This window comes from Schistocerca gregaria, chromosome 1 (genome assembly GCF_023897955.1).
Source record: "Schistocerca gregaria isolate iqSchGreg1 chromosome 1, iqSchGreg1.2, whole genome shotgun sequence".
Taxonomy (NCBI): domain Eukaryota; kingdom Metazoa; phylum Arthropoda; class Insecta; order Orthoptera; family Acrididae; genus Schistocerca; species Schistocerca gregaria.
This window is the reverse complement of record NC_064920.1, coordinates 534,884,835-534,911,394: the sequence shown is the minus strand read 5'-3', so window position 1 is coordinate 534,911,394 and position 26,560 is coordinate 534,884,835. Positions and strand designations below refer to the sequence as shown.

The window sequence follows — 26,560 nt, the reverse complement described above, 5'->3', positions numbered from 1 at the left end:
AAATAAGCAAGTCTGGACATAAAAATATACATGTAAGTTTTCTACATATTCCAATGTAAAAAGAAATTTCTTTGGTGTACACTTTAATCGAATGGTATTAAGAAATAGTGTACTATTTCATCTTTTAAACAATATTATATGCTCACTGCCACTTCCGTTATACATCCACTAGTGGAATCAATACCTTGTTGAGGTTGTTAGTGTATGTAGCAGCCGTCACATGCAAAACACATGATACTGACCTGGTACACCTGGGAAGTGCACCGTGAATTTGGCCTCTCCAGAGTCAGGGTCGTCCAACTCGGCCCAGCCGATGATGTCGTTGAAGGTCCCAGTAGATGTGCTGAACAGTCTGTTGTGTACGGTCACGTTGTTGTCGCCAGCCACTGTGTACTCTGCAGTGATGCACTGGCCGCCCTCCTCGAAGGGAGCCTCTCCCAACCTGGCGATCTCGTACCACACGCCCTGATACTGCGCAAACATACAGAAGGCACAGAGGTCAGTAGCAGATCAGTAGTCAGAAGTTCATAGCTGCAACCACCATAACTACATTGGGTGTTACCTTAGAAGTGTCAAATTCCGTGGCAGCAGGCTTGTTGCATGTGCTGACTCTGACAGTGCACTGTTGTGGGTCCTGTGGGGTGTCTGTGTAGCGGCTCCGTGTCAGACCCAGCGCCTCCAGCTTGTCATTCACCTGCTGCTCCTGCTCTTCTGTCATCTGGGCGCTTCGTGACAGGATCCATGAGTTCTCTGCAAAACATACCGTATGGCTTGTTAGCATTTGTCAATTTTGCTACTTTCCGAATCAGATTCGGAGATTTCGACAGCCGCTTTCGACTGTCTATTCTTTCTTGTCGAACGAAATATAACTGACGAAATGATGAATACTGCGTGCTCTAGCATATTTGGTTTACTCATCTGGCCCAGCTGAGAGAAATTCAATAAACATAGTTATTTCATTACGCCTGTTTCATATACGGAAGATGTACGAAGACGGTGCGTTATGCCTAAATAAATTTCTTAAGTGGGCATTTGCCTACTCTGATATTTACGTCTAGCCCCCTTCAATTGAAACATAGTGTAATACAATACAATGTGTGATGTTTAACAGTCATAGTTTGCACATACCAGTGTGGCTGTAGCTTCGATAAAGAATCTCGCCATTCCGCACAGAGTAGTATAGCAGTCTCGAGAGAGCTTTAGGAGGAACACTTTGGTACCGAATCCAGTGAAGAATTATGATAATGCTGCATCAGTCTGTCATTGTGATGGTCAGTCAGCGTAGTAATATTTTATCAATATGCAATGTAAGCCTGTTGACGATAACCACCGGTGCCACCTTGTGATTCTACTATAGAAATTTTATCAATCCAATAATATACTCGTTGATTAATTGAAGTATTACCAAAGCATCTCCAAATCACGCAGTTAATCACTTTTTTAAATAAAATATACTCCTCAGAAACAATTTCATGCTTGAACAAATTATCATTTTCCTTGTCCTGCGGTAAAATTTCACTGATAACAGCACTTTTTCCCTGAGTTGACTGGATAACATCTGAGTTATTTAATTTGTACAAAAGAATTCTATAGCTTATCGATGGTAATAGCGTAGCCAAATCGCGTCTGAAATGGATTGCACACAATTTTTATTTGCTAGGACTAGAAAGAACAGGTATTCTAATAGATTTATATCACTTATTCATTTGTAGAGAGTCCTCGACATAACGTCTGCAATATTTATGTTCCAACCTATATCCTCAAACTGTATGCAAAGGATGTAAGCGACTTAGCAATAAATTGTACAGCTTCAAAATAAAATCCCGTGTTACCGTTCTATAAGGTTGGTGAGTAAGTTCGTAGCGTTTTTCCATAAGTTCACAAAAAGGACAAATAATAGGTACTCTAGTCATTAATAACCTATTCTACTTCACTATTTACAACAGTTTGCAACCGCAGGGTAACTCTTCGATACCGCGACTGTGGAAATCACGTGGTTTTGAGCCAAATAACTCATCGAGCCATGTTCGGAGCATATTTTCATCTGGAAAGGATGTTTCTTGAAGGAGAGCGGAAAAGGTGAAAATCTGCTGGCGCAAGATTAGGTGAATAAGGTGGGTGCGGAACGACTTCCAACCCAGTTCCAGTGTAGTGTGTTTCTTGGCAGTCAAGCAGAATGAGAGTGGGCGTTATCGTGGCGTACCATGACTTCACATTGGCTTCCTCGTAATTCTTCTTTGACTGGGTCCGCAAGACGTCTCAATGGTTGAAAATAAATGTCAGCAGCGTTGGTTACACCTCGGGGAAGTTTGCAATTAGTAGTACACCACACCGTCGCCGTTCCACGTTATCTTTTGTGGATGCGCGAATGCCTTTGTAAGTGGAACTGCTACTTTGCTTGGGCTCATCGATTCCTTTCTTTTCCTTCTGTTGGCGTAAAGACACTACGTCTCGTCACCAGTAACGAAACAGGATAGAAATGGCAAGTATTGTTCTTGAGCCAACCGATGGCGAGAAAGCAGAGACGCACATACAGCTGAGCCGTGGCAGTTTTTATCTTAGTGGCATGGCATTTCATTAGCGCCACTAAAGACTTTGTTTACCAATATCGATTTGGTCGTATGTCACGAGCTAAGGTCTTTGGTCGAAGTGTGTGTATATTGTTGGTTTGGCAGGGTCTGGAGAGTGAGTTGGCTGGAGGGCCCGTGGTTGGAAGTGGCGAATGGTTAAATCGGTCAGGGACAAGCCTTGCCCGCCCGCTTAAGGACTGGTACCGGCGAGTTGTGGCAAGAGCTACTTATGTCGCATGCAGGCTGGTCGGTAAGTTGCAGGTCTACTCCGCAAGCTCAAATGTCATGGGACTTCGACGACCACCTGTACGGATTGGAGGCAATAACACCCTGGCTGGACGCCTGCCAAGTCACGGCTCCTTCGAACATGAGTGGAGTTAAGTGTTGATTTCTTATTTCTGAGTAGTTGATATTGTAAGGACACGTCTGTTTTATGTATGAAGATGGTATCTGTTCTTTTGGACATGTTCGAAAGAACAGATACCATCTTCATATATAGTTAAGGCTAACCGGCCATTGACCTTCTCCTTCGGTGCTGGATGCACACGCACTCGGTAAGGTTGTCTGCCGCGAGTAATGAGTGTAATGGGCAGGGGCACTACGAATGTAGAGTCTGGACATTAAATTGGGAATGTGGGTCTCATGGGGAGCGTGCGAGGGATAGATCCCTGTAGTCGCACTATCCTTTGAACCCTCGGTGACTCAGACGGATAGAGCGTCAGCCATGTAAGCAGGAGATCCCGAATTCGAGTCCCGGGCAGAGAACACATTTTCAACTGTTCCCATTCGTGTATATCAACGCCTGTCGACAACCTAGAGTCTTGATTTAATCATCATTTCATTCTGCGTTATGTGGAAATGGATCTTTTATGTAAAAACACCTCTGAGTGACTGAGTGCATGATCATTGGGGAGTTTTATTGATCGCAATTTATGTTCCGGGCTATATGCCGTGCAAGTGTATGAGTGTTCCCTGTTATATAAGTTCCACAGATGGAATTGCATTGTAACATAACCTGTGTGGAAGGCGAAGCAACCTTTGTAGATGAGTATGCTTGAGTTATTGCAACAGCAGGCGCTAATATTTATACTTCTGAATAATAGTAATTTTAAGGAGAGTTAAACTTGTATCGGTAGTCGCTTGTTCGATTATTTCAGACTTTCTGCTCCTCAGGTGTTGTTGTGTGTAACCTTATTTGTGCAGATTCCTGCTTCCACTTGATTTGTTGGCAGGGTAGCTTGGGCGTTGGATGAAGTGTTCTTGTTCCCTGGGCCTGGAGCAGAGACATGTTTGCTTTTTGCCATAGCGAAACTTCGTCGTCGCACGGCGTCTGAGTAGGCCGGCAATCTGGTGCCTCTTCCAGTCACGTCATAATGGCTTAAGTTAAGTAAAGTTGATCGTTTGATATGTGCCACGGCAAAGTGTCACCAGTGAAGGGGGAACCAGTATTGTGCTCAATTTGGTGAAGTTAATAAGCTCAAGAGGTTAAAGGCATGTTTGGCAAGCCTGAAGTTCCTCCTCACTATACCTCTTTAACTACTCCTTCAAATCTTGCACGCGTATTACTAATGTTCAGTGTGTTAACGCCTGTTATTTATCAATATAAACTGTCATACCTTACCTTGATCTACAGTCAGTAGCCAACTCCACTCATACTGAAACTGGGTTGTGACAGCCGTCTGCTATAACTCTCAGCCTACCTTCAATTTTGGGCAATCGTACATTTATTAAAGGTCATTGTCAACGTTTCTGTTGGTCTATATCAGTTGGAAGCTACAATTAAATTTCTTGTACTCCCAATTTATCTTGTATTTTTGGCAACTGTATTTTTATTTAAGGGTCATTTTCGATGTTTTTTGTTGGAATGTACCGGTTAGGATTCATATTTAAATTTTATACCTTCCCAGTTTATCTGTTTTGAGGGAGTGTGTATTAGGTTGCCTAAGGGACTTTTTATTGAAGCTTATGTATTGTTAAGCGGCCTTCGAACACACACAGTCAGTGGCATGACTTGTGATCCTTTCTGTATTTGGATGGCTGTTATCCAACTGCGTAACAGTTACCTAAGTTTGGAATTTGATAGTACATTTAATGGCTGTCATAGCAATTTACTTTGTTGATAAAATTGTTTGTAGAACTTGCTTGCAACCACGCCCTCTTGGTGTGACATTCCCTGTTTCTTGGGAATTGTATACTTCTGGTACCAAGCCCTGCTCTTAATGGTATAAATTGTTAAAATTTGTTTTTAATGAATTGATTCTCTTCAAGTTTCCAAGAGTGTGAGGGTTAGGCTCTTTTAAAGACCTTTTAAAATTGTAATGACAATATTGTTGTTAAGTAGTAAATTTTATTCCATGAAACAACAAGTGTTTTCCTTAGAGCTATCTCAAGCGTAGTTGTGAGGTGTCATGGCAATCCGGTAATTTTTGAGATTTTGGCGTAGAGTATGTGGTCCTCATTACTGCGATTTTTGAACCCATTGGATGAAAATGTCGCACAGTTGGAATTATCACCATACAAAGCGCAAATATTTCTGGCTCCCTTCGCTGTTGTCACCCCTCTATTGAACTCAAAGAGAAGAATATGTCGGAAATGTTCATTTTCTAACGTCCACAGCTAAAACAGCAACAGTAAACTAAACTACAAACAAGAAATGATAATCGATACATAAACCCATACCTGTCGTAATACCAACATGCAAAATGAAAATGGGACGAATGTACGCACCAACTTGATTGTTCGAAGTCTTCTCGTACCCTTCCCCCGACCCCCCACCCAAAAACACGAAGTTTGCGAGCAGTTGACGAGATCCTGTGTCTGTTTGAACCATTAATGAGTTGAATGGTATAAAATGTTTAATTCGGAGACTTTCATAAATTAATAAACTACATGTAAATTAATGGTGTCTCCACGAATGAATAAGGCACAGAGGGAAATACTAAAAGGAGAAACTACTCTTAAATTCAGCATGTTGTATTAGTTAAAAATGTGATATAATTTTATAATCCATTATCCAAGCAGTCTCTTCCACGACGCCTAACACGAAACACTTTAGCCCTAACCGAAATTCAAATCAAGAGAGTCCATTTTTTCTTATACGTAAGACATAATTACGACAATGGCACGACGTTGCTGCTCGATCACTGATTCCATTGATATCATCCAATCCTTCTGAAATTATGTTTTATGTTCCCTGTAAAGAATCCATATTTTGTATGTTGAAATGACATTAATACGTTGTCCCATATTTTGATATCAAGAAATGAGCAGTTATTTTACTATGGACTTAGTAGTATAACAGATTTCATGGGAGATTTCCTCGAATTTGGTTTAAAGTCCCTTCAACATCGAGGTCATCAAAGAAGAGATCTACTCATTTGGCTAATTCCAAAGTTGTAGTGAAACTGAACAAAAATATGAGTTGCATAATTTTCGTATTGAAATAAAATACTGTTTGCAAAGTAACATTTACTCAGTATATGATGGAGGACAAAACACCATGTTTTACACATACACATGCCAATAGTGGCCAGCAGCTAGTGTGTGTTCATTTCTGGAGAGGAGTGAGAATTTTTCTTTGTTCCACACCCACCAGCACAGCCTCAGATTCATTCAGTTTGCTATCAAATTGAGTATTGGGGAACTTTTGTAGGGATAAAAAGGGTCCAGATACCAGACTCGCAACCATACTCGCCCCAGTGTCGTGGCAAATGCAAGCCAGCACTCTGTCTGTAGGCCAGTCCAAAGTCTTTTCACAAATACAGTGCAATAGACTTCCTGTTCACGTTTTACGCATGCAATTGTAGCCCATACGCATCAACTGAATTAATATTTTGAACTAATATTACTAAAATTTATATCATTGTACTAAATTAACCCTAATTTCGGGTACATTTTGTAGTTCATCTACGACCATTTTTGGAATCAGCACCAAAAAAATTCTTCAACAGAAGAGAGATGTGGGTTGTATAAATTTCATAAAAGTTTCGCTTGTGGTTGCTATCACATTAATATATATTAACGTAAATTAGTATACACCTGAAAAACTCTTTCAAGTTATGACTGATATAAACTGAAGCCCCAAAGAAACTGGTATAGGTATGAGTATTCAAATACAGTCATATGTGAACAGGCAGAATACGGCGCTGCCGTCGGCAACGATTACATAAGATATAAAGTGTCTGGCGTCGTTGTTAGATCGTTTACTGCGCTACAATGCCAGGTTACAAAGATTTGAGTTTGAACGTGATTTTATAGTCGGCGCACGAGCGATGGGACCCAGAATCTCCCAGGTAGCGATGAAATGGACATTTTCTCTTACGACCATTTCACGAGTGTACCTTAATGTCAGGAATAAGGTAAAACATCAGATCTCCGACAGTGCTGCGGCCCAAAAGAGATCTTGCAAGAGCAAGAACAATGACGAATACAGAGAACCATTCAACTTGACAGAAGAGCAACCCTACTGCAAATTGATGCATATTTCAATGCTGGGCCATCAACAAGTTTTAGCGTGCGAACCATTCGACGAAACATCGTCGATATGGGCTGTCGACCACGCGTGTACACTTGATGACTGCTACACAAAGCTTCACTCCTCACCCGGACCCGTCATCACTGTCATTGGACTGTTGATGAATGGAAACATGTTGCTGAGTCGAGTGAGACTCGTTTAAAATTGTATCGAACGGACTGATGTGTACGAGAATGGAGACAACATCATGAATCTATGGACACTGCATCGCAGGAGGGGACTGTTCAATCTGGTGGAGGCTCTGTTATGATGTTGGGCGTGTGCAGTTAGAATGATATGGGGCACCTGATAGTCTAAATACGACTGTGAAGGGCGACACGTCCATATGCATCCTATCTGATCACCTGCATCCATTCAATTCCACTGTGCATTCCGACGGGCTTGGGCAATTCCAGCAGGCCAATGCGACACCCCACGCATCCGTAATTGCTACAGACTGGCTCCAGAAATATTCTTCTGAGTTTACACACTTCCGATTACCACCATATTCCCCAGACGTGAACATTATTGAGCATATCTGGGATGCCTTGCAACGTGCTGTTCAGAAGAGATCTCCAACCTTTCGTCGCCTCCGGATTTATGGGCAGCCTTGCAGGATTCATGATGTCAATTCCCTCCAGCATTACTTCAGACTTTATTCGAGTCCATGTCAGAGCGTGTGCGGCACTTCTGCGTATTCGCGGGGGCCCTACACGATATTAGGCAGGTGCACCAGTTTCTTTGGCGCCTCAGTGTAAATTCAAATAGTCGCAGCCCTTAGGCACCTTAATTGTATTAGTAAATACATGTTTGTAATTTGTTTTCTGACATCAAACCTCGTAAACTAGTGGGGAGATGAATGTCTGTAAAAACATTGTAGAGAGACACCATGAGTGGCTTGAAAAATCAGATGCGTTATTTTTTCACTCTTTTGGGTTTGTGAAAATAAATATGCGTGTAAGTAAAAGTCAAGTTAAGGAATATTGGTTTAATATTCTGAAATAAAGACGTAACTTTATTAGCTACGACGACTGTCAAGAAATCTAGAAGGCGAAATAATTAATGATCAGCGATGGGGATCCTGATAGTATCACTGTTAACTCAGACGTTAATACAGGTGCAGTAACGGTATCTTCTTATTATCTCACCTTAGTCTATCGTTGTAAGACCGCTGAGCTATAGAAACGCGGCGTGCTGAAGTGCCACCGCGCGAAAAAAGGTGGAATCTAACAGTCACCAGTTCCGCACTGTCCTTCACCACAATGAAACTGAACTTACACAAGTGCAGACATCTAACTCCTAAAGCGAAATAGTGGAATTCTTTGAAAAAAACTTCAATTGTGCACACAACCCTTCCCTGGGTGGACAACAACTACGCTGAAGAGCCAAATAAACTGGTACGCCTCCCTAATATCATATAGGGCCCCCGCGAGCAGATAGAAGTGTCACAACACGACCTGACATGGACTCAACTAATGTCTGATGTAGTGCTGGAGGGAACTGACACCATGAATCCTGCAGGCTTGTTCATAAATCCGTAAGAGCACGAAGGGATTGAGATCTCTTCTGAACAGCACGTTGCAAGGCATCCAACATATGCTCAATAATGTCCATGTCTGGGGAGTTTGGTCGCCAGTGGATGTGTTTAAATTCAGAAGAGTGTTCCTGGAGCCACTCTGTGGAAATTCAGGACGTGACGGGTGTCGCATTGTCCTGCTGTAATTTCGCAAGTCCTTTGGTATATACAACGGAGTTTAATGGATGCATGTGATCAGACAGGATGCTTACGTACGTGTCACCTGTCAGAGTCGTAGCTAGACGTATCAGGGGTCCCATATCACTCCAACTGCATACGTCCCATATCATTATAGAGCCTCCACCGGCTTGAACAGTCCCCTGCTGACATGCAGTCGCGCGCCCATTATAGCACTACGTTAAAACGCGCTTAAATCTTGATAACTTGCCATTGTTGCAGCAGTAACCGATCTAATAACTGCGTCAGACACTTGCTGACTTACAATACGCGATCAAAAATATGCGGACACTTGGCTGAAAATGACTTACAAGTTCGTAATGCCCTCCATCTGTAATGCTGGAATTCAATATGGTTTTGGCCCACCCTTAGCCTTGATGAAAGCTTCCACTCTCGCATGCATACGTTCCATCAGGTGCTGGAAGGTTTCTTGGGGTATGGCAGCCCATTCTTCACAGAGTACTGCACTGAGGAGAAGTATCGATGTCGGTCGGTGAGGCCTGGCACCAAGTCGGCGTTCCAAAACATCCCAAAGGTGTTCTATAGGATTCAGGTCGGGACTCTGTGTGGGACAGTCCATTAGAGGGCTGCCATCCAATGCTAAATGTGTGATCCCTTGATGCCTCAGAACATGCCCTACCAACCGATCCCTTCTTCTGGTCAAGTTGTGCCACAAACCTCTCTTCTCCCCAATCCTATTCAATACTTCCCCATTAGTTATGTGATCCACCCATCTAATCTTCAGCATTCTTCTGTAGCACCACATTTCGAAAGCTACTATTCTCTTCTTGTCCAAGCTATTTATCGTCCATGTTTCACTTCCATACATGGCTACACTCCATACAAATACTTTCAGAAACGACTTCCTCGATGTTAACAAATTTCTCTTCTTCAGAAACGCTTTCCTTGCCATTGCCAGTCTACATTTTATATCCTCTCTACTTCGACCATCATCAGTTATTTTGCTCCCCAAATAGCAAAACTCCTTTACTGCTTTAAGTGTCTCATTTCCTAATCTAATTCCCTCAGCATCATCCGACTTAATTCGACTACATTCCATTATCCTCGTTTTGCTTTTGTTGATGTTCATCTTATACCCTCCTTTCAAGACACTGTCCATTCCGTTCAAATGTTCTTCCAAGTCCTTTGCTGTCTCTGACAGAATTACGATGTCATCGGCAAACCTCAAAGTTTTTATTTCTTCTCCATGGATTTTAACACCTACTCCGAATTTTTCTTTTGTTTCCTTCACTGCTTGCTCAATATACAGATTGAATAGCATCGGGGAGAGACTACAACCCTGTCTCACTCCCTTCCCAACCACTGCTTCCCTTTCATGTCCATTTCACTATCCCATCAGAAACAGGAAACCGAGGGACGTTTAGGAGTGTTGATATCTTTCGTACAGACTTATGACGCAAGTCATACCCAATCACCTGACGACGTACGAAGTCCGTGAGTTCCGCGGAGCGCCCCTTTCTGCTCTCTCACAATGTCTAATGACTACTGAGGTCGCTGATGTGGAGTACATGGCAGCAGGTGGCAGCACTATGCACCTAATATGAAAAGCGTACGTTTTTGGGGAGTTGTCCGGATACTTTTGATCACATAGTTTGTAGGCGTTGCCGACCGCAGCGCCGTATTCAGCCTGTTTGCACATCTCTGTATTTGAATACGCATGCCTATACCAGTTTCTTTGGCGCTTCATTGTACATCTATATATGTATTCCGCAAGCCACTATGTGGACGGTACTTTGTGTACTACAAACAATTGCAACACTTCCTGTTCCAGTCGGTAATGGAGTGCGGAAAGAAATTTTGTTGGTCATCTTCAGTGTGAACTGGAATGTTACTAATTGTATCTTCATAACATTTTCCTAGAAATGCGTAGGACGATACAAGATTTTGATTGACGATTTCAGTAACATAATCTCTCGAAAATTTAATAGCAAAGTACACAGCGCCTACCTTTTAGCGTCTGGCACCAAAGTTGGCTCAGCATATCCGTAAAATCTTCGTATTTACTAAATAAACCTGTAACGACTCACGGTGCTCTTCTTTAGGTCTTCCGTAGTTTCTGTATCAGGTCGGTCTAGTACGGATTTTGGAAGGAAATGCAATATTTAACTTCAGGAACACGGCATCTACTTGGGCAGCAGTACCTACTGCTTTCTCGATCTCATGGAGAAACAGAGCGAACTGCTTTCTCAGGATCTTTCTTTTCGGAATCCATACTGATGCCTACAGAGCAGATTATCGTTCTTCAGAAGTGCGATGATACACGAGTATGGAACTTAAAAATCCTTCAATAGACTTCGTTTTGTGTGTCTAATCGAAAAATCCTTAAAGAAAGGAGTGGCCTGAACTGTTTTCTTATTACAAGGAATGCTGCATATTTCCTGCGACCAAAGCTACACTTCTGCTAGAAGTGTTTCGCTTACCTATAGCAAAGGACAACAAAAGAGAAATACTTACCTGTAATGTTGGAGGTTTCATCTGTTGGCTCCCTGCAGGCCCAGACAATTGAGTAGCTCTCGTAGTCAGTATCCAGAACCCAATAGGGACCCGTCACTGTCAACACAAGAAGAAACGAGGATTTTTGAACACTGTAATGAACATACACGTTTTCTGCAACTTTCAGTACAAAATAAAATTTGTTTCGTTCTTTACATTTAAATAGAGTGATCCTCAGAAATAATGTGTGTTACACCCTGTCAGCATTGTTTAATATCATAGGATCCAGTTACTTCTGTTACATATCTAGTAGCGGAATCAATAGCTTGTTCAGGTGGTTAATGGATGGAGCCATTGTTACTTAAAAATCACGCCATACTGACCTGGTACACCTGGGAAGTGCACCGTGAATTTGGCCTCTCCAGAGTCAGGGTCGTCCCACTCGGCCCAGCCGATGATGTCGTTGAAGGTCCCAGTAGATGTGCTGAACAGTCTGTTGTGTACGGTCACGTTGTTCTCACCAGCCACCGCGTACTCCGCCGTGATGCACTGGCCGCCCTCCTCGAAGGGAGCGTCTCCCAACCTGGCGATCTCGTACCACACGCCCTGATACTGTACAGACGCACAGGAGGTATAATAGTCAGTAGCTGTTCACAACTACAATCGAAACTGCCATAACTTCATCGGGTGTTACCTGAGAAGTATCAAACTCGGTGACAACGGCCTTGTCGCATGTGCTGACTCTGACAGTGCAATGTTGTGGGTCCTGTGGGGTGTTAGTGTAGCGGCTCCTCGTCAGACCCAGGGCCTCCAGCTTGTCATTCACCTGCTGCTCCTGCTCTGCTGTCAGCTGAGCACTCCGTGACAGGATCCATGAGTTCTCTGCCAAACATACGAAAGGGCTGTGTTAGCGTTTGCCAGTTTTGCTACTTTCTAATTCAGAATTCGGAGATTTTGACGGCCACTGTCGACTATCTGTTCTTTCTCGTAGAAAGATACATATCTGACGACATGATGAATACCGGAGCGTTCTAGCGCACTTTGTTCACTCGTTTGCCGAGCTGAATGAAATTTTGAAGGTAGAGTTTTTCTATTACTCCCATTTCACATATGGAAGAAATACAAAAACGGTTAGCCATGTTATATTTAATTTTCGGTATTAGCCGGCCGGGGTGGCTGAGCGGTTCTAGGCTCTATCGCTGCGGTCGCAGGTTCGAATCCTGCCTCGACCATGGATATGTGTGATGTGCTTAGGTTAGTTAAGTTTATCTAGTCCTAAGTTGTAGGGGACTGATGGCCTCAGATGTTAATACCCATAGTGTTCAGAACCATTTGATCCATTTTTCATCGGTATTACCCTACAATGATACTTACGTCTAGTTCCTTCAGTTGTAATATATTTCTTTTTGTAAACTCTCATCGCCAGTTTTGTAAAGGTTCGTCGCTATTGCTTTTGAGGCCGAGTTTGTGAGTTTGTGAAATGACTTCTGGTGCAGTACACAGCTAAGACCATTTCTCCCTGCCTCTATTGCACAGCTATGTCCCAGGCTCAGGTAACAGGATAGAAGTACGAAGGATCTACAACACTCCAATCAATTAGTAACAAAGTCACAGAAATGAATTAAACCGTTTACTTATTTTTGTGACTGGTTGAAGTCTTTAACACTGCTTGTAATGTAACAAAATAAATGCTCTCAGTGCCTAAGTGCTAATAATCGTAGGCAGACTTCACAGTCCAAAGCAAATTCAATTTGCAACAACAGTCTGTTCACTTCTAACAGTTCACTAAACGACGTTCCGAGTCTCAGTCACCTCTGGACGATGATCTATAACCAAGTGGGCGAGATCTGCTCTTCTATCTCCTGAGTATGCTTCTGCCCATTGTCATTCGGTCATTGGCGGCTTGTACTCGGCCGACAATTGACAGAGGCGAAGTCGATATCTTCATCGTCAGTGCCACCCGTGGCGCTTGTGGAACTCGCACAGGTGGAGAGTCTCTATGGCACCGGCACCAGCTCGCATCTTTGCGCTTGTAGTGCTATTTCTCTGGCTGCGCCTTGTTCGGACGATACAGCAATTTTTGTGATGGCTACAAAAGGGATTTGTCAAATGGTATGGTGACTATAGTTGGAATAAAGTGTGTCATCATTCTCAATATGTTCAAATGTGTGTGATATCTTATGGGACTAACTGCTAAGGTCATCAGTCCCTAAGCTTACACACAACTTAACCTAAATTATCCTAATGACAAACACACACACCCATGCCCGAGGGAGGTCTCGAACCTCACCACTCTCCGTTATTAGTATACCATACCTGCGGGAGCTTTATGAGTGAACACCTTTGTTCCGAATCAAGAGCTGAATTACAACCTTGCAGCATCACTTGGACTGTCTGCGCTGTAACAATTTATCAAGAAATTTTGTGAAGCTGTTGAAGATCAGTGGTTTCTCTTTGTGATTCCGCTATACAAATTTTATAGTTGTAAAGATATTCTCTCTCGCTAGTCAAATGGACTGTTATAGGAGTATCTCAGCTTCAAGGACTCGCTCAGTCTTCTTCAATACAATGTATGCATCATTAATTACTTCATGTTTCTCACTGTTATGATAGTGCTCTTACTGCGGCAAAATTTCTAGAATAACGGCGCTTTTTCTTCCTTAAGTTGAGTGGACAGCGCGTGAGTTATTTGTTGAGAAGGGATGCGTAGCTTCGAAATAGATTAGCGTACTCAGGTCGCGACTCAAACATATCAAATGAAATTTATCCAATTAAAATTATCGACATAAAGGTTGCAAGAAATTATATTCGAATTTAGATTCTCGGAGACTGTGCCAGATGTGTAAGAAATACAGGCTGTTCAAAAAGAGGGAACAGATTTCAAACATTTAAATCTTCCAAATTACAAAAGGTAGCACCATAATTCCAATGTTCCTGGACAGATACCTGTTTAAAATTTGGACAGTGCTGGTAGACGTTCCAGACATGGCCGCATTGGCGCTATCGTTTTCGTCTTCATGGAGAAAACTGTTACAGGACTAACCTATTAGGCACACTTCAAAACTGATTATTTCCTGACTTGAAGACGATTCAGATGACTTCATTTTCATAGTAGATGGTGCTGCGCTTCATTTCTCTAAGCGTGTCCGATGTTACCGGAATGACATCTTTCCACAACTTTAGACTGGAAGAGGAGTAGCAGAAAATGAACTTCATCGCCGGCCGCCTCCCATCGCCCCCCATGTCTCTAGATCTCACACCTTGTGACTTTTTTGTGTGGCGTTACGTAGACGACCCCATATTTATCCCCCTTATGCCCGACGCTCTTGCAAGTTTGCGACTTCGCATTGTTGAAGCTGCTTGGTGTGTGGCAGGAAATGAGCCACTGTTTTGATATATGTCGTGTAACACGTGGTGCTCACATTGAATGCATAAAAAATACCTTTTCCCTTTCCAGGAACATTGGAATTGTTTTTCTATCTTTTGTAATAAATGTTTGAAGTCTGTTCCTTATTTTTGAATAGCACTGTATTACAATAAATTGTACTTTTTTGCCATTTATAGTTATAAAACCCCCAGAAAACGAAATATGTGAGCAACTGACGAAATTCTTGGTCTATTTGAATGACTTGTGAGCTGAATGGTTTAAAATGGTTAAATGACAGTTTTCATAAGCTAAAATAAAACATGGAAATTAATTATTCCTAGAAATAAATAAGAAAATTAAATAAGAAGCAGGAGAAAAGAATAAAAAAAGAAACCACCCCTCAAATTCAGAAAAACTATGTTATTTGAGTGTATGATTCAATTTGATAACAAATTATCTAAGCAGCGTCGTTCACGACACCTATCACCAAACCATTTGGCCGTAACCAAAACTTACATCAAGAGAGTCCACTTTATTCTTATAGACAAGACATTTGTGACAATAGGACAACATTAATGATCGTTCCCTGATTCAATTGTAACCACCCAATCCTTCTGAAATTATTGTATGATTATTGTAAATAATCCATATTTCACATCTAATAAACACTTTAGTTCGTTATCCCATATAAAACGAGTATCGGTTATTGCTATAGATCTTCGTATCACAACAGACCTCATGGGAGACCTACTCATTTGGCTAATTCAAAAATTATGTCTCAAGATAAAGAAAGGAAGATGTTTCATAGGTTTTGCACTGAATTAAAAGACTATTTTGCAAAGTGACATTTATTGAGCAGATTTTGGACGAGAAAATGTCATACTATATACGCACACGTCTCAGCTGGTAGCTGACTAGACTCTGGTCCAAAAGGTCTCGTGTTCAATTCCAGACATTGTTGGGGATTTGCCAACGTTCAGTCCCACGAGCAAAGCCCAGTGCCATTCAGCCTGCTATCAAACTGAGTAGTGGAGGTCTTTCCCGGGGATACAAGGGGGCCAAGAGGATGGTATCGCCACCCTACCCCGCTTTGTGTCGTGGCAAATGGGAAACTGCAGTCATGCACGAAGTCCGTTCACAGATACACTGCCATAGATTTTAGCGTTACATTTGACACACGTATCAGCTGAATACCAAATTCCAGAGTACTTTGGAAATATTAAATGCTTGCATAATCTTCGACTAGTTTTGAAATCAGTTCGAAAATTAATTTAACATGAGACAAATTGTACATAAATTGTCAGTCGTTTTTATTTTGGGTAAAAATGTCCTTAATATCATTTTCTTACACCGGTAGACAGATTTTCCGAATAACTCTGAACTCAGGTGTGGTTTGCAGCACATTATAACCAATTTAGTGTGCAACAGAAACACTTTTTAATGTTATGGTTTATGTATATATTAAGATAGTGCAGCCTACAGGTAGCTTAATTCTATTATTAAGCACATGTTTATACTTTGTGACGTCACATGCCTTAGGACTGAGGAGGGGGGGGGGGGGGGGGAGATTTTAGAGGGATGTCAAGCGTCACTTGAGAATGAGTTGACGTTGTTGTAGGCCACATAGACCTGCAACAGTTCCTATTTTCGATGATGTCAAAGAAATGGGACTGCATAAACATGTCAGTTGTCGGTCGTGAGTATCTTTCGTTAGTTTTTTTTTAGAAATAAACCGCTAGCTATGATGATCTGCATTATTTACATTGCACATAGTTACAAAAATTGGCCAAGTGTGAGAGGGCTCTGTACAAGCTTGGTTATGCGTATAGTCAGTGCACCCATTCCCGGTATGCAAGATCTCGACGCGTTTTTAATGGTTCAAATGGCTCTGAGCACTATGGGACTCAACTGCTGTGGTCATCAGTCCCCTAGAACTTAGAACTACTTAAACCTAACTAACCTAAGGACATCACACACATCCATGCCCGAGGCAGGATTCGAACCTGCGACCGTAGCAGTCGCACGACGCGTTTTTAACACTGGCGAGATATCAGCCACGGAGATTTCAAGACTTCGGGGAATATTTTAATTTCAAGTCTGAACTCACATAACAAATTAAGAAGGAAGTATATTTTTCGTATCATATAATTACAGATTACCAATTTTCTGATTTTTTTTTCGTTTATGTGTGCAGCGAAACCTTGCTTCTTGCCAAATTTCATGATTCTAGATCAATGGAGAGTACTTTTTCATTTTAATGAGCAAATTTGCAAGTTTCGAAATATGCCGCATTAAATGGCCCAATATTTTGACTGCAATAGTTGTAATGGAGAGTTTCTTTTGAAGAGGATAAGGTTCTGTTGTAAACAATTTGAAAATATAAGGCTTGCAAATGATAATTCCGTTTCTTTGGGTACCCCTCGTATTATAACTTATTATCGTTGCGTATGTGTTAACTTCCAGTTACGAACTACACACTTGTAGCGTTATCCATGTTTGGGGTCGTAAAAAGTGATATTTGAGCCCTCATTGAATACAGAAAGCCTCAAAAGCTACTTGTTTATTCCATGTGATGAATTTAATAGGTGCGTCCGATTCCAGCTGTTTTGTTTCGAAGTTCACTTGTGCTCCCAGGTTCTGGTAACAAGTAGCATTGTGAGTATTGATGAACCAAAATAACCAACGTGTGGCTTCTATCACTGCAATATGATGATTTGAATGGCCGCAGTAGATTACAGTCCTCTCACACCGAAGTTCACTAGCGTTGTCAGTATTTAGGGCTCCGTACCAAAGTCGGTGAAAACGGAACTCTTATACGATCATTCTGTTGTCTGCCTGTTTGTCTGTCCTACTACTCAGAACCCTTTTTTTCAGAAACGAGTAGACGTATGAAGCTGAAATTTATGTCACATACTAAATTCTATTGTCCCTTGGCGGTGTAATAAACGTGTGCAGGTGCGTTGTTGTGGTGGAAGAACCAGTCTCCTGTCCGCCACAATTTGGGACTTTTTCGACGAACACTGTTGCGCAGTGTGTGACACGTGTTGTCTGTCAGTGGTCTGTGAGCACAAGCTTTCGGTTTTTTTCAATGTTTTCGTCGATTCAGGCAGTTGATGAACGTCCTGAATAATGTTTGTCAGTACTCTGGACGACGCCACTTTTAAATCGAGCAAACCACTTGTACACTTGAGTTTTCCCATAGTGTCATCTTGGTAAGCCGTCTTCGACATTAAAACAGTTTCAGCGGCATTTTTACCGAATAGAAAACAAAACTTTGCAGCAGCATGTTGTTCACTTAAACTTACCATCATGAAAAACGAATCAAGAACAAAACAGCCCTAGCAAAACAATCATTGCAGATGAACAGAACACGCCAGGTCGATAACACAGCCGGCTCTCAACTGGCAATGAGTTGCGGTACTCCCGCCTAGCGTCAGAAATGCGTATTACACAAGCTCTCCCACGGCAATGTTATTCCGAATTGTTTTTCTCTCTACAAGAAACAATTATGTTTTTCTTAGCAGAAAGTTTGCATGATAATTTTCATTCTCGAAATTCAGTCAGATGCATTGTTTTAAGACTCTTTCGGGTTTATGAAAATATGTATACGAAAAGTGAGGTTTGGGATTGCTGATTCAACATTCTGAAACACGTATGTAGCGTGTAGCAATTTGATCCCAGTCCACGTAATAATTCTTGTTTGTCCGCTAGCCAGATGAATTCCGGTTCGTAACAGATTTATGCTGTACTAGCTACGATGACTGTCAAGAAATGTAGAGGCCAAAAGAATTTATGACAAATACTGGTTACTTTGAGCCTATGACTGTTAACAAGGAAGGTAATATTGGTGCAGTAGCGGTAATTTGTTATTAGGTTACATAGACAGGTATGTAGTAATAAACCCACTGAGCTTAGGATCATCACAGCTGAAACTGAACTTCCACAAGTGTGTATTAGTTTTTTTTTTTCATGTAACTGCTAAAGTAAAATAGTGGAATTATTTGAGTCGAACTTTAATGTAGACAACTCATCCACGGATGAACAACCATTACATCTAAGTCTTCCTGTTGCAGTTGCGAAAGGTATGCAGAAATAACACTTGTTGATAAGCGTCCGTGTGAATTCCAATGCCTCTAGTTTTATCTTCATGACTTTTTTCTAAAAATGCATAAGAGAAAACAAGATGTTGGGTGACGCTTCCAGGATCATAAGCTCTCGGAAATTTAATATCAAAGTACACCACGGGGCACAACGATTATCTTACAGAATCTGCACAGTAAAGTTGGCTTCGCATCTTCGAGGCCTTTCACATTTACTAAATAAATTTATGACGACACATGCTGCTCTTCTTTGTATCATCCGTATTTCCTCTATCCTGTCCAGTTTGGGTCTCAGGCTCAAAAGCTATATTTAAGCATTGATAGAAGGAGGTTTTGTAAACTACCTCTTTTGTAGATGGATAACACATCCCGAAAATTCTCTCACGAAATCGCAGTCTCTCATCTGCCTTACCTGAGATAATTTTATGTGCTCGTCTCACATTAGATTGATCTGTCTAAACAGTCTTAGATCACAACATATTGTATTGAACTGTAAATATGTAATGATCTTCTGCCTCTATGTAAGTTCAACCACAGGTACTACTTTAGGCTTATTATACAGTTTTCAGTGATAGGTAGACTGATTTACGAGGACGGTTTGTGCTTATAGTTTTCAATGTAATCACACAGTTCCGGATTTTGTTCATTAGGCCACAGTACAGAAGTGTAACGAATGTTTTCTGGACGTCCAGGAACATACTATTATCTGCTGCTTTCTCGATCTCTTGGAGAGAGAGAGCGAAATTTCTTCACACGGTCACTATTTTCGGAATCAATGTAGATCTCTACAGAGTAGACTATCAGTCTTCAGAATGTTATAATACATCACCATGAAATATACAAAATTCTGCTATTGACCATCGTCGGATCCGTAAGCCTAGTGTTTCGTGCATCATATCGACAACCATTCTTGAAAACGTGAGAGATTTCAATCTTTTCCCAAGTACTGGGAACGCTTTATGTCACTCGCTACCGAAGTTACAATGCTCTTAGAAGAGGAGCAAGTTGTTACGGATACATGCAGCAATGGACACCAAAGGGGAAATACTTACCTGTAATGTTGGAGGTTTCATCTGTAGCCTCCCTGCAGGCCCAGACAATCGAATAGGTCTCGTAGTCAGTATCCAAGACCCAATAGGGACCCGTCACTGTCAACACACGAAGAAACAGTCATGTGTGAACACGGAAATATACATATCAGTTCATACAAATTACAACCCAAAAAGGCATATCTTGAATTACATCTAACAAGGGAAACTCTCCACAACAACCCCCTCAAATTTAGTGGTAAGATGGTCCATCGGATAGCCCGTCTAAAACTGAACACATATCACACATGAAAACAGGAAGAAAGTGTACTGCACTGTGAAAGAAGAAGCAAAATAGAAACAATGAACGATCCACGTTCAAGATGTACAATATCGAGCGAACTTCGGTAGCCACGGCGTCGTGGAATAATTTGGAAATTTGTAGTAAGTTCCTTTGGGACCAAACTGTTGAGGTCATCAGTGCCTAGGCTTACACGCTACTTAATCTAAATTAAACTAACTAATTCTAAGGACAACACACACATCCATGTCCGAGGGAGGACTCGAACCCCCGAAGGGGGAGGCCGCGCGGACCGTGGCAAGCGCCTCAGACCGCGAGGCTACCCAGCGCTGCTCGGCGTCTTGGTTCTGTGGTCATGGTCCTGAACGGGAATGGGGAATCTGTGTTCAAATCTCGCTCCTGCCACATATTTGATTTTTTTTAGAAAATTATGAATTTTCCGTAAGGTCACTTCGCTATATTCAAATTTGGTCTGCGCCGTGGTGTCACGCCTGTTTGGAAAAGGCAGGAACCTGCAATCGTGCGTGTCTTATTTGTTCTACACAAGTATCATATGTTATGACAAATGCGTTCCGTTTTTGCCTCATGAAGTACTTTGTTGTAGCACAGTCCACAACCGTTTATTTGTTGTTTTCACTTCTGTTAAAGGTCTATGCGATGTCCGCCTGCTGTGACTATCCATCATATTTACCTGAGATGCAAAAAATTATTACCATCTGACTCGTTTTTTATAAGCAATGTACAGTATTACAATTGCCAACACTGTAGAAGGAGAGCAGATAGTCAATGACTGGAAATAAAATACTTAATTTTGTGCAAGAAAAAGGCATGCATGTGATTTGAACGCAGATCTGTCGCTTTGCAGGCCAACACCAGGTCTACACAACCATGAAGCCAGGGTTCTTGCAATTTGCTCGAAATTATACATCTTGACCTTGGAATGTTCACTATTTCTATTTTGTTTCTTTCTTCACAGTTGAGTACACCTACTTCTTGTTTTCATGCATGATCTGTGTCCAGTTCTTGATGAGCCATCCACTGGGCAATTTTATGACTAAATCTGAGGGGCCTGTGATGGGGACATTCCCTTGTAAATAAAAACTTTCGTAGAAATATTATCTTTTAAGCAATTTCATCATTAATCTAATATTATATGCTCATAATTACTTCTGTTACACATCCAATAATGGATTCAATACTTCGTTGAGGTCGGGGGGTCATTAACGGATTTAGTCAGTATCCCATACAAAATACACGATGCTGACCTGGTACGCCTGGGAAGTGCACCGTGAATTTGGCCTCTCCAGAATCAGGGTCGTCCCATTCAGCCCAGCCGATGATGTCGTTGAAGGCCCCAGTAGATGTGCTGAACAGTCTGTTGTGTACGGTCACGTTGTTGTCGCCAGCCACTGTGTACTCCGCCGTGATGCACTGGCCGCCCTCCTCGAAGGGAGCCTCTCCCAACCTGGCGATTTCGTACCACACACCCTGATACTGCACACACATACAGGAGGCACAGAGGTAAACAGTAGCTCAATACTCAGAAGTTCACGGCTGCAGCTGCTACATCGGGTGTTACCTTAGAAATTTCAAATTCGGTGACAGCGGACTTGTCGCATGTGCTGACTCTGACAGTGCAATGTTGTGGGTCCTGTGGAGTGTCAGTGTAGCGGCTCCGTGGCAGACCCAGTGCCTCCAGCTTGTCATTGACCTGCTGCTCCAACTCAGCTGTCAGCTGGGCACTCCGTGACAGGATCCATGAGTTCTCTGGAAAACGTTCGATATGGCTGTGTTAGCGTTTGAAATCTTTGGTAGCAGCTAGTTCAAAATTCGGAAGTTTCGATGGCCACCTTAGACTGTCTTTTCTTTCTGGAGGAACGACATATAGCTGCTGACATGGTGAATTCTACAATGCTGTAGCATACTTGGTTCACCCGCCTGTATACATTGTTATTGCAGTATGCCTATTTTACGTGTGGAAGAAAAACCGAAGATTATCCAGCAAGTTAAATTTAATGATGATATCTACTTGCATCAGCAATTATCTACATCATCAGGATGTGAAAGGCAACGGAAAGCACTACATTAAAGACATATAAAAATGACTCTCTGCACTATGGGGCTTAACATCTGAGGTCATCAGTCCCGTAGAACTTAGAACTACTTAAACCTAACTAACGTAAGGACATCACACACATCCATGCCCGAGGCAGGATTCGAACCTGCGACCGGTGCGGTCGCGCAGCTCCAGACTGAACCGCCTACAGCCCCTAGGCCACACTGGCCGGCAAAGACATATAACGTGTATCCACAGGACATGTAGCCTGCCTCCATTGCAAAAGATTCCGGAATATACCCGCATTCGGATCTTTGGGAAGGGAATGCAAAAAGGTGTGTGACCATGAGAAAAAGATTGAATAACCAACGAAAGCATAACGTTTTAACAGTTGGGGCGTGCAATGTCAGAAGCTTGAGCGTGGTAGGGAAGCTAGAAAATCTGGAAAGGGAAATAAAAAGGCTCAATTTAGATAAGGTAGGGATCATCGACGTGAAGTGGAAAAAAAGACAAGGATTTCTGGTCAGATGAATCAAGAGTAATAACAACAGGTCCAGAAAATGGTATAATAGGAGTAGGATTCGTTATGAATAAAAAGGTAGGGCAGAGAGTGTGCTACTGAGAACAGACCAATGACAGGGTTGTTCTTATCAAATCGACAGTAGACTAACACACACAACAATAGTTCAGATATACATGCTGACGTCGTAAGCTGAAGATAGAGAGATAGGGAAATGATATGAGGATATTGAAAGAGACATGCAGTATGTAAAGGGAGATGAAAATCTAGCATTCATGGGAAACTGGAATGCAGTCTTAGGGAAGGAGTAATAGAAAAGGTTACAGGAGGAAATGGGCTTGGGACAAGGAGTGAGAGAGGAGAAAGACTAATTGAGTTCTGTAATACGTTTCAGCGTATATTCTGCTCAAGAAAGAGGAGGAGACACACTTGGATAAGGGTGGGTGATACGAGAAGATCTCAGTTAGATTACATCAGGATCAGACAGAGACAGCGAAATCAGATACTATAATGTAAGGTGTACCGAGGAGCAGATGTGGACAGATCACAATGTAGTAACATGAAAAGTAGGCTGAAGTTTAAGAGATTAGTCAGGAAGAATCAATACGCAAAGAGGTGGGACGTGGAAGTACTATGGAATGACGAGATGCACTTGAAGTTCTCTAAGGGTATAGATGCAGCAGTAAGGAGTAGCGCAGTAGACAGTACAGCTTAAGAGGAATGGATATCTCTAAAAAGGGTAATCACATAAGTTGCAAAGCAAAACATTGGTACAAAGATCGTAATGCGAAGAAACCATGGGTAACTGAAGAAATATTTCAGCTGATCAATGAAAGAACGAAGTAAAAAACTGTTCAGGGGAATTCAGGAATACAGAAATGAAAGTCGCTGTGGAATGAAATAAATAGGAAGAGCAAGTAAGCTAAGACCGAAATGGCTGCATGAAAAGTGTGAAGTAATCAAAAAAGAAACGATGGGCGGAAGGACTGACTCAACATCCAGGAAAGTCAAAACAACTCACAAAGAAATTAAAAGTAAGGGTGGTAACATTAAGAGTGCAGTGGGAATTCCGCTGTTAAATGCAGAGGAGAGAGCGAGTAGATGGACAGATTACATTGAAGGCCTCTATAAGGGTACGGATGTCTGATGTGACACAAGAAGAAACAGGAATCGATTTAGAGGAGATAAGGGATCCAGTATTAGAATCAGAATTTAAGAGAGGTTTGAAGGACTTAAGATCAAATAAAGTAGAAGGTATAGATAACATTCCATCATAATTTCTAAAATTACTGGGAAAAGTGGCAACAAAAAGACTATTGACTTTGTTGTGGAATATATGGCTCTGGCGATATATCATCTGACTTTCGGAAAAATATCATCCACACAATTCCAAAGACTGCGAGAGCTGACAAGTGCGATTGTTATCGCAAAATAAGCTTAACAACTCATGCATCCAAGTTAGGGACAAGAAGAATGGAAAAGAAAATTGAGGACGTGTTAGATGACGATCAATTTGCGTATAGGAAAGGTAAAGGCACCAGAAAAGCAGTTATGACGTTGCGGTTGATAATGGAAGCAAGATTCAAGGAAAATTAAGACACGTTCATAGGATTTGTGACCTGGAAAAGAGTTTGACAGTGTAAAATGCTTCAATATGTTCGAAATTCTGAGGAAAATAGGGATAAGTTATAGGGGGAGATGGGGTAATATACAATATGTAAAAGTGCCAAGAGGGAATAATAAGAGTGGACGACCAAGAACGAAGTGCTCAAATTTTGAATGGTGTAAGACGAGGATACAGTCTTTCGTCCCTACTGTTCAATCTGTACATCGAAGAAGCAATTATGGAAATAAAATAAATTTTCAGGAGTGGAATTAAAATTTAAAGTGAAAGGAGATCAATGATACGGTTCGCTGACGGCATTGCTACCCTGAGTGAAAGCGTAGAAGAATTATATGATCTGCTGAACGGAATGAACAATCAAATGACTAAAGAATAGGGATTGAGAGTAAATCGAAGAAAGAAGAAAGTAATGAGAACTAGCAGAAATTAGAACAGTGAGCAACTTAACATCAACACTGATGATCACGAAGTAGATGATGTTAAAGAATTCTGCTACCTAGGCAGCAAAATAACCAATGACGGACGGAGCAAGGAGGACATGAAATGTTTTCCAAGTAGCCGAACATGACTAATTCCAGTCAATGGTCGTTTCAGTTGAACCAGAGGACGTATTCCAATCCAAGTAAAGACAGTGCACACTATTACGGAGCCACCACCAGTTTGCACAAGGCCTTGTTGACAACTTGGGTACATGGCTTCGAGGATCAGCGCCACACCCGCGCCCTTCCATCAGCTCTTTCCAACCGAAGTCGGGACTCATCTGACCAGGTGACGGTTTACCAGTAGCCTAGCGTCCAACCGACATGGCGACGAGCCAAGGGAGAGGCGCTGCAAGCGATGTCGTGCTGTTCGCGAAGACACTCCCGTCGGTCATCTGCTGCCATAGCCCATTACCGTCTTATTTCGCCGCGCTGTCTTAGGGTATACATTCATCGTACGTCCCAAATCGGTTTCTGTGGTTTTTTCACGCAGTGTTGCTATGCTATTATCATTGATTCAAATGGTTCAAATGACTCTGAGCACTATGGGACTTAACAGCGGAGGCCATCAGTCCCCTAGAACTTAGAACTACTTAAACTTAACTAACCTAAGCACATGACACACATCCATGTCCGAAGCAGGATTAGAACCTGCGACCGTAGTGGTCGCGCGGTTCCAGACTGAAGCGCCTATAACCTCTCGGCCACTCCGGACGGCTATTAACACTGACAACTCCACGTAAACGCAGCTGCTCTCGGTCGTTAAGTGAAGGCCTTCGGCCACTGCATTGTCCGTGATGAGAGGTAATCCGTGAAATGTGGTACTCTCGGCACACTCTTGACACCGTGAATCTCAGAATATTGCATTCCCTGACAATTTCCGAAATTGAATGTCCCATGCTTCAGCTCCAACTACCATTCCGCATTCAGGATGTGTTGATTCCTTTCCTGTGGCCATAATGACGTCGGAAACCTTCTTACATGGATCACCTGAGTGCAAATTACATCTCCGCCTGTGCACTGCCCTTTCATACCTTGTGTGTGCGATACTACTGTCATCTGCATGTGTGCAGTCCCATGGATTTTGTCACCTCAGTGTACTTGTATTGGTAGTATTTTCCGATAAGCTTTAATCGGTCACTCGCACTAAGCTTACTGAGCTTAGGAAACGAGGCTTGTTGAATTGTCTTTGCTCAAAAAGAAGATGTGACCCAATAGCTGCCAGTTCTTCATTGCCTTTCACCACAATTAAACTGAATTTACGGAAGTACAGATAAGGTTTTTCTCTTGCAACTGCTACAGTTAAAAAGGTGGAAATATTGATTAGAGCTTTAAATGTGCATACAACACTTTCGTGGATGAACAACAACTACATCTATGTCTGTACTCCACAAGGTATTTCGTGGTCTGTGGCAAAATATACTTTTTGCATCGCTGTCACTTCCCCCTTTCCTTTTCTAGCCGCGAATGGTCCACGGGAAGAACTATTGTTCAGATGTTCAAATTTGTGTGAATTCCTGAGGGACCAAACTGATGAGGTCATCGGTCTATAGACATACACACTACTTAAGTTAACTTAAACTAACTTACGCTAAGAACAACACACACACCCATGTCCGAGGGAGGACTCGAATCTCCGGCGGGAGGGGCCGTGCAATCCGTACATGGCTCCTCAAACCGCGAGGCGATTCAACGCGGCGAAGAACTATTGGTGGACACATATATTTCTGGTGGCGCAGTGGCTAGCACACTTGACTCGCATGCTCGAGGTCGGCAGTTTAAATCCATTTCCGGA

At 42.1% G+C, this 26,560-nt stretch overlaps 1 protein-coding gene across 1 annotated transcript in view; it reads right to left on the bottom strand.

Moving 5' to 3' along the window:
* Window positions 1-26,560, bottom strand: part of LOC126358898 (uncharacterized) — an 80,927-nt gene that overhangs the window by 5,453 nt on the left and 48,914 nt on the right. The window contains exons 9-16 of the mRNA XM_050007592.1: window positions 21,666-21,853; window positions 21,352-21,580; window positions 19,810-19,905; window positions 11,985-12,172; window positions 11,674-11,902; window positions 11,312-11,407; window positions 563-750; window positions 243-471 (exon numbers count right to left, since the gene is read on the bottom strand). Of these exons, the coding sequence (XP_049863549.1) occupies window positions 243-471; window positions 563-750; window positions 11,312-11,407; window positions 11,674-11,902; window positions 11,985-12,172; window positions 19,810-19,905; window positions 21,352-21,580; window positions 21,666-21,853 (1,443 nt within the window). The remainder of the gene's footprint in view (window positions 1-242; window positions 472-562; window positions 751-11,311; window positions 11,408-11,673; window positions 11,903-11,984; window positions 12,173-19,809; window positions 19,906-21,351; window positions 21,581-21,665; window positions 21,854-26,560) is intronic.